This window comes from Rhea americana, unplaced genomic scaffold, assembly GCF_003343005.1.
Source record: "Rhea americana isolate MKP2758 unplaced genomic scaffold, rheAme1 scaffold_37, whole genome shotgun sequence".
Classification (NCBI taxonomy): domain Eukaryota; kingdom Metazoa; phylum Chordata; class Aves; order Rheiformes; family Rheidae; genus Rhea; species Rhea americana.
The window spans coordinates 4,909,916-4,924,052 of NW_028186501.1; the positions used below are offsets into that span (position 1 = coordinate 4,909,916).

General features: G+C 41.5%; 1 protein-coding gene across 1 annotated transcript in view; it reads left to right on the top strand.

Annotated features, from left to right (window-relative positions):
- The window catches only part of SPOCK1 (SPARC (osteonectin), cwcv and kazal like domains proteoglycan 1), a 311,992-nt gene that overhangs the window by 175,352 nt on the left and 122,503 nt on the right, over positions 1–14,137 (top strand). Inside the window, exon 4 of the mRNA XM_085312830.1 lies at positions 11,808–11,922. Coding sequence (XP_085168956.1) covers positions 11,808–11,922 — 115 coding nt within the window. The remainder of the gene's footprint in view (positions 1–11,807; positions 11,923–14,137) is intronic.

Sequence of the window (14,137 nt, forward strand, 5' to 3'; positions counted from 1 at the left end):
AAGTCCTATCACTTCATACTTTTCATTCCCGCCTTGCTACTGGATGCTGGTACTCTGCGATGCTGCTTGTAACCGCTGTCTGTCTTGCAGCCCATTTGACAGTATGCTTTTCGACTTTCTTCTGAGGTATCTGCTTATTTTACCCGTCACTCTTCACACTAAAGTCTCCAGTCTCCTACTATTCGGAAACTCTTGGTCGAAAAGTTTCTACCTTTGGCACAATTCCAAAGTTAATTTTTACAAATCAATTCTATAGTTTATTTGTTTTCATCTTTATTTCTTTCACATTAGAGATTTTCTCTTGGAAGCTGGAAGGAGTGAGGAACAATATTAGATATTCAGTGATTCCCACAGCAGTTATTTCTGCAAAACTCGTCCTAAAAAAGGAATTTTCTTTGCTATATCTGTATTTACTGTATTTTAAAACCATCCAGGATAGGTGTTTGTCCTTTCATTTATTTCCCAGGCTAACCTGTTCTGAGATATCAATTATATGACTAATTGGTTATCCATAGAGGAACGTCATCTTTTCCTGCTTAAGTAATTGCTTTCAAAAGCAACAAAAATTACATTAGACTGTTATCTTATTACACTAGCCAACCCCCMGCTCATTCACACTTTTGATGTATTTTGTGTTGTACAGATTTCTAAATTAGGTACAGCTGCATGCAGTAGCAGCAGCACTCATGCTTTTCTTCTGCTGTCATGTCCCATGGTTAAAATTGCTATAACTTTATAATTCTAGTGATTTCTTCTCACAATAAMTTCCTTACCCATAAACTTAATAGCCTGTATTTTTTCTCTGTTCATCCCTCCTCCAGAGGTATTGTGCAGAAGGCTGCCCATCCTGCTAGGTCACTAGGGATTGCTGAGGAGGCCTGAAACTGCTCTCTTTCCATAAATAATGAAATCAGTCTTTGAGAAGTCTCTTATTTTTATGTTTGCTTTGCTCAGTGCACACTAAAACTAATGTAATATGGAAACAAATCTTCTGCTGCTGATATAGAAAACAAYGTGCTTGCCCATGTTTCCATGGAGACAATCAGACTTTGTCATAAGTGAACATGAAACAGCTCTTAGTTCTGCAGATTTTAGCTGTTTTGAAATCATCCCATTACGAGTCATTCACAGGAGCCCTTTGCATGTGCTCTGCGATGCCTTCCAGGAGTCCCAGGGTGATTTGTAAAGCTGAGTAAACACTATTATCCCCATTTTAAACACCAAGGAAGAGGAGGAGGCACAGAGTTACTGACTCATTTATACCAAATCACAAAAAAAAGCAACAACGGCATCAAAAACCCAGCGTAAGCTGTCCTTTCCCTCTTGCCGCRTTGCCCAGCATAGTCACTGCACACTAAGCTAAGATGCTAAAAGCAGAGTAAAACTGGTAGTTCTTCAATGGCATACTGCTTCAAAGAATGTTATCCATACTGTACCTTTTAATTAATCATAAAATGATCTGCTGTATTTTATGCTAAATAGCTGATAATGTTTGGGGCCAGATTCTGTTTCACTGATCTCAAGAGGTAACCAGAGGAGCTCGATGGAGCAAGYAGAGCTTTTCTCCATTCCGTGGCTCAGCATCGTACCTAGTTTAACTTCTAAACGCGAGCGCGCAGAGGCATGCTGGAGTGCCTGGCTGGGAATTACTGGTCCTGTAACGGTGTTGCTGCTCAGGCTGTCGACAGATGGAGCGACCGCTTCGGCCTTGGGGGCATTTGAACCCAGGACTCCTACTGCGTGCCTAGCCGTGTGCAACGCTGGGCTGAAGTATTGATGCATAAACAAAGTAGTTTGGACCTTATTTTTACCAGTTGCTGATGGAATCAGTATTAATAGTGATGCACTTCTGCTTCTGCATCACCTCTAACAATGCAACAAGAAGTACGCTATTCGTGTTTTCCAATGAGATTTAATGACATAAAATACCTACTGAAGAATGACAGAACATGACTGGTGAGAAGTTTTTCTCTATTAAGACTACAGAGAAGTTCTGTATCCAGAGATATTTGTTTCAATTGCATTTTGTTTTTTTTCTGCTTACATAGTTCACAGTCTTACAATTCATTAGAGTTTTTAATCAAAGTTGGAAGCGGGTTCAGTATCTCAGAAGCTAGCTATCTGAATTAAGTCTTTTTAAATTCTTTTTCCCTATGCTTATATTATTGCTCCAGTTAAGGCTTAATTCAYAGCTGCTGTTACAGAAATGTTTCATGACATGCAGTGCAACTTCTTTTCCCAAGCAAAAAAAAATACTTATTTTTATTCATCTGAAACAGGCAAGGTATGACTTTCATTTTGCATGGAAAATTTAAAATACTATTTTCTGGAGGAGATATAACCTGTTTTATTTTCAGTTGGGCTTGGAGTAAATTAATTAATATGTAGCGAAATCTTGGTGAATAAATGGTCATTTACCCCAATGTAACTGAAAGCAGAAATGGTCTAGGTCAGTTCATGGGAAGAATTACATCTGGCATTTCAAAGTTGCCATAGGATTTTCAACAGCAACTGCATTAAAAAATCTCAAGGTTATCTTCAATACTCCTTTTTTTTWAAAATAATGATTTGGAGGCTTTTGTATGCCTTTAATTTTTTTTAAGTCTTCASAGTTTGTATATTCATTACCTCCCCAGCAGCAGTGAGAAATAATACCTTACTGCTTTCTGCAGAAAGGAAACTGAAGTTCGGTTGTGATCCAGAGTCTGCAGGTTTAAGGGAGTCGCTTGGTGCCAGAGGCCCCCAGCTCAGTCCCTGCAATGGGTAAAACAGCCACAATAAAATCTGACTTCTAACCATTTTCACAAGATGTTATCAGCTGGCCAGTCCTAGCAGTGCRGCTAGCCGAACGCTTTCTCTCTTACGCACGCTCGTTTGCTAGCCTATCTGTGGTGCACCGGTTGTGGAAAATGGAGCTTGAAAGTATGAGGGTGCGTGTCAAAGTCCAGCACGGGTACAGCTGGGCTTGGAGGCAGCCAGGAGGAGCGCGGTCCTTACAGCTCTCCCATGGAAAGAGCAGTGGCAGTTTTGGCAGAGCGGCGAGGAGCTGGTGGAGTGGAGATCGTTTGGACTGAGGAGCCCATGCCTGGGGTTGGAGGTCCTTGACTGGCTTCTCACAGGGCGCCTTTGCAAAGCAAGCACAAAGCTGAAGCTGACCAAAAGAGATGGGCATCTTTTTAGCTGTGCTCCTGTCCTGCAGATCCGTTAGTCCAAATAACGCAGATGCCTCCCTTCCTGCAAGGTGAACATGGAGGAATCAGGGTTTTTTCTTGTTCTACCAACTCAAAATCGGAGCAGTCTTAGCAGTCCTCTGCAACAGTGCAAGTGCTTCACGTTTAGGGGGACACGATGGCACTGATGCCCCGTTGTGCTTTACTGCACGGATGCGCGCGCTCTGTACTCGCGGGTTGGGCGATGCTTTGCCTTGCAGGCAGCAGAGCTGTTTGCGAGAGGCACACCTGGTGCTAGCTGGAAAACAAAGCAAACCCCTAGCTGCCTTTGGCAGGTTTTTCCTTTGCAGGGATGTTTTTTGTTTCAGGTGCAAAAGAAAGTGTTAAAAAGACAAATGTATTTGCTAAACATAGTCAAGCGTATGAAAAATTAAAAASTTGCCCCAGTGTAGGGAAGTATTTCAGCTACATCTGCAATATGTGGAGACATAAATCACAGCTGTTCACTGTCGGAAGTCAAACCAGGACCTTCTCTTTTATGAGAAGCTTTGGTCTCGTACGTGTCCCTGTGCTCCTTGCTAACCAGATACCTCTGCCAGTGGTTGTGGCCCAGCATCACGCCCACCACTGGAAGCCCATTTCCTAACTGACAGTCCTAGCCTTTTTTTTTAACTTCAGTTATTTTTGCTGCATCAGACTTCTGTATAGTTGTCAAGCAAATTCTTATTACTCAGGCTCTTATCTTTGCTTCGGAAGGCAAATCAGTAGAGTCCTTTAAAGTATCTTTTGCCCTGGATGGCCCTCAGCAATGTCAGAAGAAATTGTATGTCAGTTATGAGAAAGAATTTCTGAAAGTGCCTGTAAAAATGGAAATAGATGYGTCTTTCTCCTGTACCAGTATCTTCAACCACTCAAATGTTAGGGTRCTCTAAAACACAACTATACAAAAATACCATGCAGTGATGGAATAAATGCTGGCAGTTTGAGATGTTACTGTTTAACTRCCTTCAGAAATTCCATTCACTAATTCACATACATGTTTGAAGCATTCAGGCCTGTGGTAATTAATTTTCAGCTGAATTGATTTCTGTATGCAAACTGCTCTGAGTAATTATGTGGAGAGAGAGCACATGAGAGAGAGAGACTTAAATATCTGCGCCTGTTCATCGAAGACATGTTCTCCCCTAGACTTGGGGGAGGGCTAGCGCCAATTTTCTCTCTAATGAAGCAGAATGATTTATGCCAAGATTTGCAGAAGCGGAATAAAAACCATTGGTAATTACTTGCAATTGATATGGGTTTGGGGGAGGGGAAGGGTCTAATCTATTATTAAAGGTCATTTCTTAAAAGCAGAATTATTAGCGATACCAGCTGTGAGAAGAGATGCTGCACTCAGCTCCAATAAACAACGTATTCTTAGCCGCTAGCTATGCTGTAAAATAAGAAAAAATAGGAAAAGGGCATAAGGGAAAAAACCTTCTGAATGGCCRTGAGAGTCTGGACGTCCGTCGCAGGCTTGCCTGGGTGCCCTGCTCCCCGCGGGGCGCTGGGGTAACCCCGCAGCCAGCCTGAGCCCAGCGGGGGCACCGAAAGCAGCAGAGCGCCGTTCGCCTGAGCGCTCCCTAGAGCAATACCCGTGGCCTTGTTCATACTAAGGAGGAAAAAAAAAAAAAAGCACAAATTTACTATATATTTGAAAGGGTAATGGAAGTTTTGGGCCTGAAGAAGGCCTGGAGCAGCCTTATTCTCGGGTTCGTCCCTCCCCAACCCAATGTGCCGGCTTGCACAGCCAGGAGCTTCTGGGGCTGGCTGGGGACCATTGCTGGAATCAAATAAATATTGAAATGCACACCTGTAATTTAGTGCATCATTTAATCGAGAGGCTTTGTTTTATGGTCTACCTGTTTTGTCTTAAAAAATGCACTAGGATCYCTGTGTTGTAGACAGCAGGTCCCATTTTCCAGTTCATCATACCTTTCTCAGCAGATGTTCTTCTTTCCTCTTATAGTCAGAGCAGTTTCAAGGGGATTGTGTAAAAGCAACTGCTCTTGACATTTCATTATGCCGAAATATTTTTGTCATTGAATGATCATAGTACTTATTGTCAAGCAATTTTGAAAACAAAAAACAATATTTACATAATGCCATTTTCTTTTTGATTGCGTAGTTTGTTTCAGCTCCGCTAAACAGCTATGAGTTTGAAATTATTCTCTTCCCCAAACAAATGGTCATAAAAACAAAAGCAAGCTCATAAATCTTGCTGTGAACTAGTTGTACAGTTTCTGCAGGATTGCACATCCATTGCTGCRAGACATTGAGAGTATTTATTTGTTATCACCCTTTTAAAATCAAATGTGTGAAAAATAAATTTGCTCCATTGTGATTAGCATGTGACCCACAGCTACAGCGTGGTCTTACACAGCAGCTTCTCCCTGAACTGCTTTGTCTGAGCTCGAGAGTTTCCTCCAAGCTGTAAGTCTTTCCTTATGGTGGTAATATATAAAAACATGAAATGTAATAGAAAAGTATCTCAAACACCGTTGTTAGGTTTTTGTCCAGCAATGATTTATATTGCTAGCTTGCAGCCTCTGGAGATGAGTAGCAGGCAGGGGAGAGAAACCRTGTACAGTTCATAAGCAAATGTTCTCCAGTGTGCTTTGCGGCACTGGCAAGGGAAGGGATTTGGGATGCAATCACTGTTTGTAATCCTTTTAGTATTGAAAAAAGATGCCAGCATACCGTTAGGAGGTTGTTAATGGTCTGATGCAATCTCTAGTGTTTATTGTTTCCCAGTTATTCTGATAACTCTAAGAGGGAACCACAGAGGATTTGTAGATTTAATAGGGATCTTAGGTTGCTGTGAATCGTAAAAGCTTGAATGCAAAAAGGAATGCAAGTCTCGACCATTAAGGACAGGAATTCAGATTCTGCACCCTCATCTTGCRTAAAAGGGCCTGGGTTTGGGTCCCTGTGTTTGGATGGTAGCCTTTTCCTTTTGCACTGCCGTCWGGTGAGCTAGCACACCAGGAGAGGACAGTTTTCCTACAAAAATGTGTTAGCCCATGAAACAGAAACTGTAGCCAGTCTAAAGATCTCTTCATCTGTRATCTGCCTGGAAGAGACTGCGGAGTTCAGCTTGCTGGGACAGATGGCCAGAAAATAAATGTCAGTGACCGAAACATCTCAGTGTTAGAAGTGAGGAACAGCAGAACTTTTGAGCCAMGACAAAAATGTAGAAGTTCTAAATTTACACAGGATGAAAAACTCCTGAAAATGTTGATAACGAGAGACATACAGTACTGTATTTCACTGTAACTCAGCCAGCTGTCCCCTGGGATGGATGCATTCCTCTRGAGACCAACTGCACAGGGATTTGAACAACGCAGGAAAGCTCAGGAAAGAGAACTGTGGAGCCTGACTCACAAAAAGATAGGCAGGGTGGCTGAGCTGGGTTTCCATCAAGATGTTTGTGTTCATGCTCAGCCTTTAATTCCAGTTGTGATCAAACACATGTCCCATCTGAAAATTTTGACCGAACCTTAGCCACTTTTAGATCAGTTAGCCATATCAATTCACTTGACCTTCAGTCCCACTCTGAAGAAAAACAGCAAAGATGTTTGCATATTTTCCTATAAAATACAGCCAGCTTAAGATCTTTGTAATAGTATTGCACAGTCAAACCTGAGTAACTATGCTGAACKCCTTAAGTAGAAAAGCAATGGCGGTAGTTTCCTTTTAGAGCTGATAAAATAAGATCTTAATAATAAAAATCTTCTTTCCCCCCTCCTCATTCCTTTTCCCACTTTCATTTATTTATTTGTACTTTGGTTCTTCATTTTCAAAGCCTTCATATTCATTGCTTTAGGACACAAAGAAACTGTGATGACAAATACGGTTGTTATGTTTCATCTAATTCCCAAAGGTCTTTTCTTCTGTAGATGATGAGCATCTGCTTGTAGTCATGTAGAAATCTGATTAAGAAAGCATGATCTTTGATTAGCATATTTCAGAAATTGTTTCTTATTATGAGTTCTCTCCTTAGGGCTTCTACTGCTTAGCAGTAGAACAACCTTCCAAACTTCTTTAGCATGTTGAGGAACTCTGCGGACAAATAAATCCCTTTTTTGACCTTTTATGTTTGTCTGGATCACACATTCTGCATAAGTGATAAAATTAAAAGAAAAAAAATCTCATCCAGATTGGAGGGTTTTTTTTTTTTTGCTGTCTACTCACAAAGATCACGTTTTTGCTTAAATTAAATAAACCTCTTTCTACCCTGTTGAATTGTATGAAAGGGCTGTTTTTAATGGATAATAAGTTACACATATATTGTGCTCCATCTGAGGATCTCCTTGAGCTTTTCCACCATTAATGAATTACTTCTCCCAACACACAGGTGAAGAATAGCTCAAGACACTGAGGTAGAGAAGAGTTGTGAGGCCTGATTAAAATGGAAATTTCTGACATACCTTTTCCCATTCCTGTGCTTTAAACTGATAACCAGTCAACAGGACTTGTCCTTTTRATATGCAATTGATGGTCTTTTTGTTGCGAAATATTTCAGAGTTGTGTTTCTTTTATCAATAGTAGATTGTGTGATGTTAATTCGGAACATATATGCTTCAGAACTGCATGCATTCTTCCTGGTTTAGAACTCCTAAGGAGTTCACTAAGTAGATATAATTAATTTAATTCTTTAGTTGGAAGGAAAAATTAGTACAAAAAGATGCTAWGCATTGAAACTGTGTGTGGGTGGTGTCACATAGTCTATATTGGCCTAAGTCGTGCTTCTCTTATTCATGCCAAACTAGTACTGATTTTCAGGGGTAGGATGAGCATAACCCTGCGTAGCCTGTCGCCTTTCTTACGCCGTCGTCCTTGCTTGGAGGAGGTTCAAARATGATCTTGGCAAAGTTTTGTTGGCAGAAGTTGCTCTTAGTTGCCACTGCTGTACAAATGTCCAGGCAGAAATTTGATTTAGCTGGCAAAGCTTGGCCTTTCTGGCATGACTGAGGTCACCTCCTCTACTAACAGAAGCTCTGGCTGACACAGCTCCCAGTACAATGCCAGGGAGGATGCTCTCCAGCAGCACAGGGTTGCTGGCAGCTATTTGCCCTGGGCTCTTTGCCAGTTTGCACGTTTTTTGTTGATGCAGTGTTTTGTATCAAGGATGTGTCACCAGCAAAAACAGAAAGACATGCATGTGCTCCAGTAAAAGAGCAGCTATCATTAGATTTTCTCATGTGGATATGACCCTTGAATTAATCAACACACTGAACCTATCATCTGGTGACCCTACACGCTCCAAGTGAAGCTCACTGATTAAAGGCTTCACAGAAGGAGGGTCTGTCACTCCGCTTTGCAGTTTAAGAATATCTAGTGAGACAGGTAAGGAAACTGTGGCCTACTRTTTCAATCCTTGTAAAATGTCTGCCTCAGTCTTTAACTGGGTAGAGCTGAAATAAGAGGATTAAGGTGGTATGCCTCACCTGCGGTGTTCGCTGAACGTAAAGCAGAATGTCTGCTAGGGCATCTGGTGAGCAAGGACTAGCATCACTGCTACGTCTCCTGTGCAGGTTAGTCTGACTTACAAAGACACAAGAAGGCAACAGCAGAAAGCTCCCAAAGAGCACCTCTGGCCAGGAGGGCAGGAAGCTGCCCAAGAGCCACCAGCACCATCTTGGTTCTGTTGGCTGTACCAAGGGCTGCCACTTGCTGCCGCAGTGGAAGTATAAAAAAGACCTGGAGTGGATGTTTTCAGCCCTTGATTCTTTCATTGGGACAGGTCCTGAGTTTTCAAACACTATCTTTTTGCTCTCCTAATGGCAGCTCATTAGAAGTTGATGCCTTGCTGTTTCCAATGCAGGAGACATGGTCTCTTCCCTTTCCTTGCTCACTTCACCTTTTCTGTCTGTTTAATGGCTTTAAAATAAAAAACTTTTATCACTTCTGTTCTGTTTTGTAAGCTTTCCAATGTCTTGCACCAAAGGCATTCCAGTAAATACGTACGTGCTGGTGATGCTGGATTGCCCATTGCAACTCTGTAGCGGCTGTAATGTGGTACGAGCTTGTGGCTATGACTATTCAAACCAACACAGAACAGCTGCAATGCTGCAGGAAAACTCTGCTTGCTGGGATTATGTTTGTTATATAAAGAAATGCAGTGCATAGCAAGCTGAAACTCTGTGTTCATGAAATAGTATCCTTTAAACGTAGCTCTGATCATCCAGTACGAATGGAAAATTCAGTTATGATAATTAGCCACAGGGTCTTTACGCGGTCCCAAAAATGAAACTGGGAGTGACCCAATTCCAAGAGTAGCCCAATAAATATGGGAAGGAATAGGAGAGGTAAAACAGGAAATTGTAGGACACATTCAAGGGGAACAAAAAGTCAAATCCATGATAAAAAAAATRCCCCAAAACCCTTATTTAACAATCATTTCTTAAACAAAAGTGAATATGTGATTTCCCTTCTTCTGAAGTATTCACACAACCATCTTTTGGATGTAAGTAATTTATCCTGGCAGATATGTCTTATTCCTGATCTTTAGAAGCATCCTTTTGTGAGAGAATAAATTTAGATAGATAGCCTTTGGAATAGGACTTGATTGCAGAGAAGTATTTGTAAGAGGTTTTCCCTGGTGGGCTTAGCGCTCTAATTGGAGTGGTATGCAGCACTGCGCTGTGTCGCTCCTCTCTTTTATTTCAAAGATTACCAAAACGCCCCTCGTTTAAGGAAGCAGCCTGTACCARCTCGCAGGAGCAGCCAAGTTTGCACGCAGGCAGGCCTCAAACACCGGCTGCTCCTCTTGAGCGTCTCGCAGGCAGTGGAGCGGTCCTGCTCTGGTGCCCAATGGATCGGTAATTTCTTGCCTCTCCACGAAGGAGCAGCTCCTGGCTGCACATACATATGGCATGTTCTTCTCTCAGTCACACAAACCTGCTCRCAGAGTTTTACCACGTTAGGTCTTCGGACACCTGCTTAGTATCTTCATTTATTGGGCAGGGGACAGTATGTACCATTCTAGCAATACCCAGTGTAATACACACCTCCTGCTGCTTTCTTCAGGTAGCTTTAGGAGAGACTTCTGTGTAGACAGAAACAAATGAAGGGCTTTCTTAGACTCTCTCCGCCCGATTCTGAGTGTGCTCATTGCGCCTGGGGGAAAGGTTCATCACAAGCTAAACAGGGATTTTTGTAGGAGCCTCTCGTTATAATATTGGCAGTGTATCACTCTGCCTTTTGGTCTCCAAATACCTTCTTCAGATAAGCAGGGGGGGAAGGGGGATTAATCCTTGTGTCCTGGCCAAATGCCAACTTTGGTAATTACTTTCTGTCTATAGTCCTTAAAATCCCTTTTTTTATTTTCATTAGGGTACAACATTATTCATTCCTTTGAGTTCCCTATGGTGCTGCCTTGCACCATGCTGTTAAATAGTGGCAGACATTAACCAGAGGTGATGATATTTGTTTGGTAAATGGAGATGTTCAGGTGGCAGGTTTGTGGGATCTTTCCCAATCAACACTGAAAAGAGGATACCTGAGGGTAAACCCTAGTATCCTGCACTTTCCCGTGCAGGATTGCACCTCACTTTTGCACCTTTTCCAGATCCCTGACTCAGGGCGATCTCTCAAATCACTCACATCTTGGATGGAGGGAAGCTCCCGTCACTGCCCCAAATCACCACTCCATCCTTTTCACCAGCAACTTAGGAAGTGCTGAGATAAAGACTGTCCAATGCATTATTCACCCTATACCAAAAAGTATCAAAAGGGCATTTGAGGGCAATCTGGCCTGAGCCCCGTTACGCTGCCTTAGGCCACAGTAGAACAAGGCAAAGCAGCAGTGATGGCGCACTGGGAAACCCAAATGTCGCACCAAAGCAAGGTGCTGCCACCAAGAGGTGGAGCATGGGAGAGTGTGGAAAGGAAAAAAAAAGGACGTAGGGCGTGACTTTCTGGAAAAATGTTCCCTGGGGAGCATCAGCAGAGACAACAGCTTGCGTGTATTTGCTCAGAGACAGCACCTCACCCAGCTCTCAAGCTCCACTTCCAATGGCACTGTTAGAAATGAAGGTTGTTGTATAAAAGCTCAGGATTATTTTGGTGTTATTGCTGCCCTTCTACTCAAGCATTTTAAATACAAGGGAAGTTTATTCATAAAACTTAAAAATAATTTCTGCAAATAATACACCCAATATAGTGTATCTGTGCAATGAAATTTAGCAGCACTGCGTAGTACGTCCATTATTAAATTGCTTCTAAAATTCTACTTACTCTGTTACTTACGAGTGTATTTTATTCCACTCTAACTTTCGTATGAGATAAGCAATATGAAATAGGTTATTATACTAGAACTTCCTCATAAAGTCTCATATGTGATATTCGTTTGAATGCCAAGTTAGACTCCCAAGTAATCAGAGGTTTTAAGCCCTGCGTCTATCTTTCCACTTAATCGCCTCAGTCTATGAGAACAGTTCACATGCTGCACAGTGGATGCATATTCATCCCATCAGGTGTCCAAGTAGTCATTCCAACCAGTTATTATTCCCATCCAGTTGTCTGAATTAAACAGCCAAGAGAGAACTTCATATACATTTCTAACTTTCTTTTGTATATATTTGTTTTTTATAGCCCTTGATCCATCCAAAGATCCATGCCTGAAGGTGAAGTGCAGCCCACATAAGGTGTGCGTCACTCATGACTATGAAACAGCGATTTGTATAAGCCGCAAGCAGCTGGTACACAGGTAAGGGAACTTTAGGTTGTTTGAGGCTTTTTCATGGACTTCAGTAAGACCAGAACAACTAGAATGAGCAAACTCCAAAGTGAACATTAMAAAAGTAATTTTAAGGCATTCTTCTAAAGTTCAGCTTGCATTTTTTCCCAAGCCAAACAGAAGTCTTATTATAACAGGCTCTTCCAGAAAAACAAACAGGAACATGATGCACTCTGCAGTTTGGAAAGCAGAAGACCCTCCCAACCCTGGGAAAGGATTTCTCCTCTCATAGAGTGTATTTAAAAGTCTGAAAACCTGGTATATGAAAACATTGTGTTGGACACATCCACAGTTTTAATAACTTAATTGGAAGCAATTAAAAAGAGATCAAAATAGAGGTTTTTATACATGTCGAGTCTCTGCTTAAATTTGGTAAAGAGAAAAATGTTGGTGGAACTTGGTAGAGTATCTCCCTAGGGAATCATGCAGTTACAGAAAGCTCCAGATTTGATAGCAGAGTGACTGAATTAGGAAGAAATTAAATAACTAGAATGTTAAGAACTTTGGCCAACATGTTCAAATTAGACCAGAGAATGTCTCTAAGAGAAACTATGAATAAACAAAGAAAAGCCTCCTGAGCTCCTGAGCACTGTCAGCTTAAAACCTTATTCCTCACACAGCATAGGTTGAAATATGCTGCAGTCAGGGACTGTTGAGTGGTTGAATGCTAAACATTCACTTTAAACACTTTAGCACAACATTTAATAATAACGTAAAGCGTTACATGTTAGATCTTTCTGTTGAAGTTTACTCAAAGGYATTTGTAGAAAACTAAGAGTTTACTGGTCAGAGTGTTTGTAACTTCAGAAAAATGTGTAGCATTGCTTTCAATATATTTGCGTAATGAACTTGGGGCGTGATCTCCACCTTCTTCCCCTATTTAGTAGGGAGGCAAAAAACCTTCTTGTAGCAACTCTGGTCCCTAAATGCTTTTGCCAGCTGAGGCTGGAGTTCTGCAACAGTTTAAGCCAGACTAAGTCAATGATTGAATTCCCTTGTGCCAGTACCAGGTCTCATCTTACCTCACTGAGACCTGGCTGAGGAAGCTAAGCCAGTAAAAACCTGATTGTCTTTGATTTATAATCCAAAGTTAATGCTGTAATGTGTGTGAGGCACTACAYTGAATCTTCAGTTATCAGCCTGGAATGAACCCTGCAAGGATTTTAGGAGTATGGGTATGTGCAGTACTTACAATATAATGACATTTTTGACATTATGTAGCTACATTTTCCAGTTAGGATGGATTTAAAGCATTTGCATTATATAATAGTCCTTACGATATATAGACATAAATGTTGAGCCAAATGCTTTCTGAGCTATTTCCAGTATTTGATGTCCCAGAAGTGGTCAAAATGGTACAGAGTAATGGCAGGGAGGAGGAGCTGGATATCACTTTTTTCTAGAAACCAAGCTATGTTTTATGTGATCTCTCTATGATTCCTCCACTGCCTGCAGCTATTTCGGGTAACCTTTGAGCAGCACTGTGGCTGTGGAGATGAATAGAAAAGTACTGAAACCTTACTTTGAAAATTCTCCGAACATTTTCCAGCAAGTTTTTCAGTGCTGCAAGAATTACTGTTGATGTGGGATGGTGGCACATATGTCCCCAAAGTGTTTTTATTCTCAAAATATGCAACTATCTAATTGTCTCAGAGGATAGACACGTCAGTGAGGAGAGTAACCAGGCCAAATCCTCTGCTCATTTGAGTCAGTGAAGTGACACTGCTAAAGAGTTTCATCTTTAGTCCCAAAACGTGGTAGTTTTTCTGTGCCTAACCTAAATACTGTTGTATGTGTGACTCCAATCTCATTTAAGGCTGCATGAATGCATTAGGAGAGGTGGAATTACACCTATTTAAAACCACTGAAAGCCTGAACACATTAGTGCATGCACATATGGAGGAAGAAGCATCAAATAACACARCACCATAGTGCTTGTTTTGTGCATCCTCTGTGCTTTTGGGTGCACTCAGAAGGATTTTCTATTTCATGCATCATTATCAGCTTGCTGTACTGGCTTTGCAAAGCGTGTAGGCTCAGCAATAAGTAATCGAGAGAGCAACATCTTGGGTTATTGCTGAGGCTTCCAGACAGAGCTATGCTGATTTGCACYCCCTGATTATCTGGCCTGCTGAATAGTTGCAGCACAAGGAAAATATATTTATAGTAGACATAATGTAGCTAA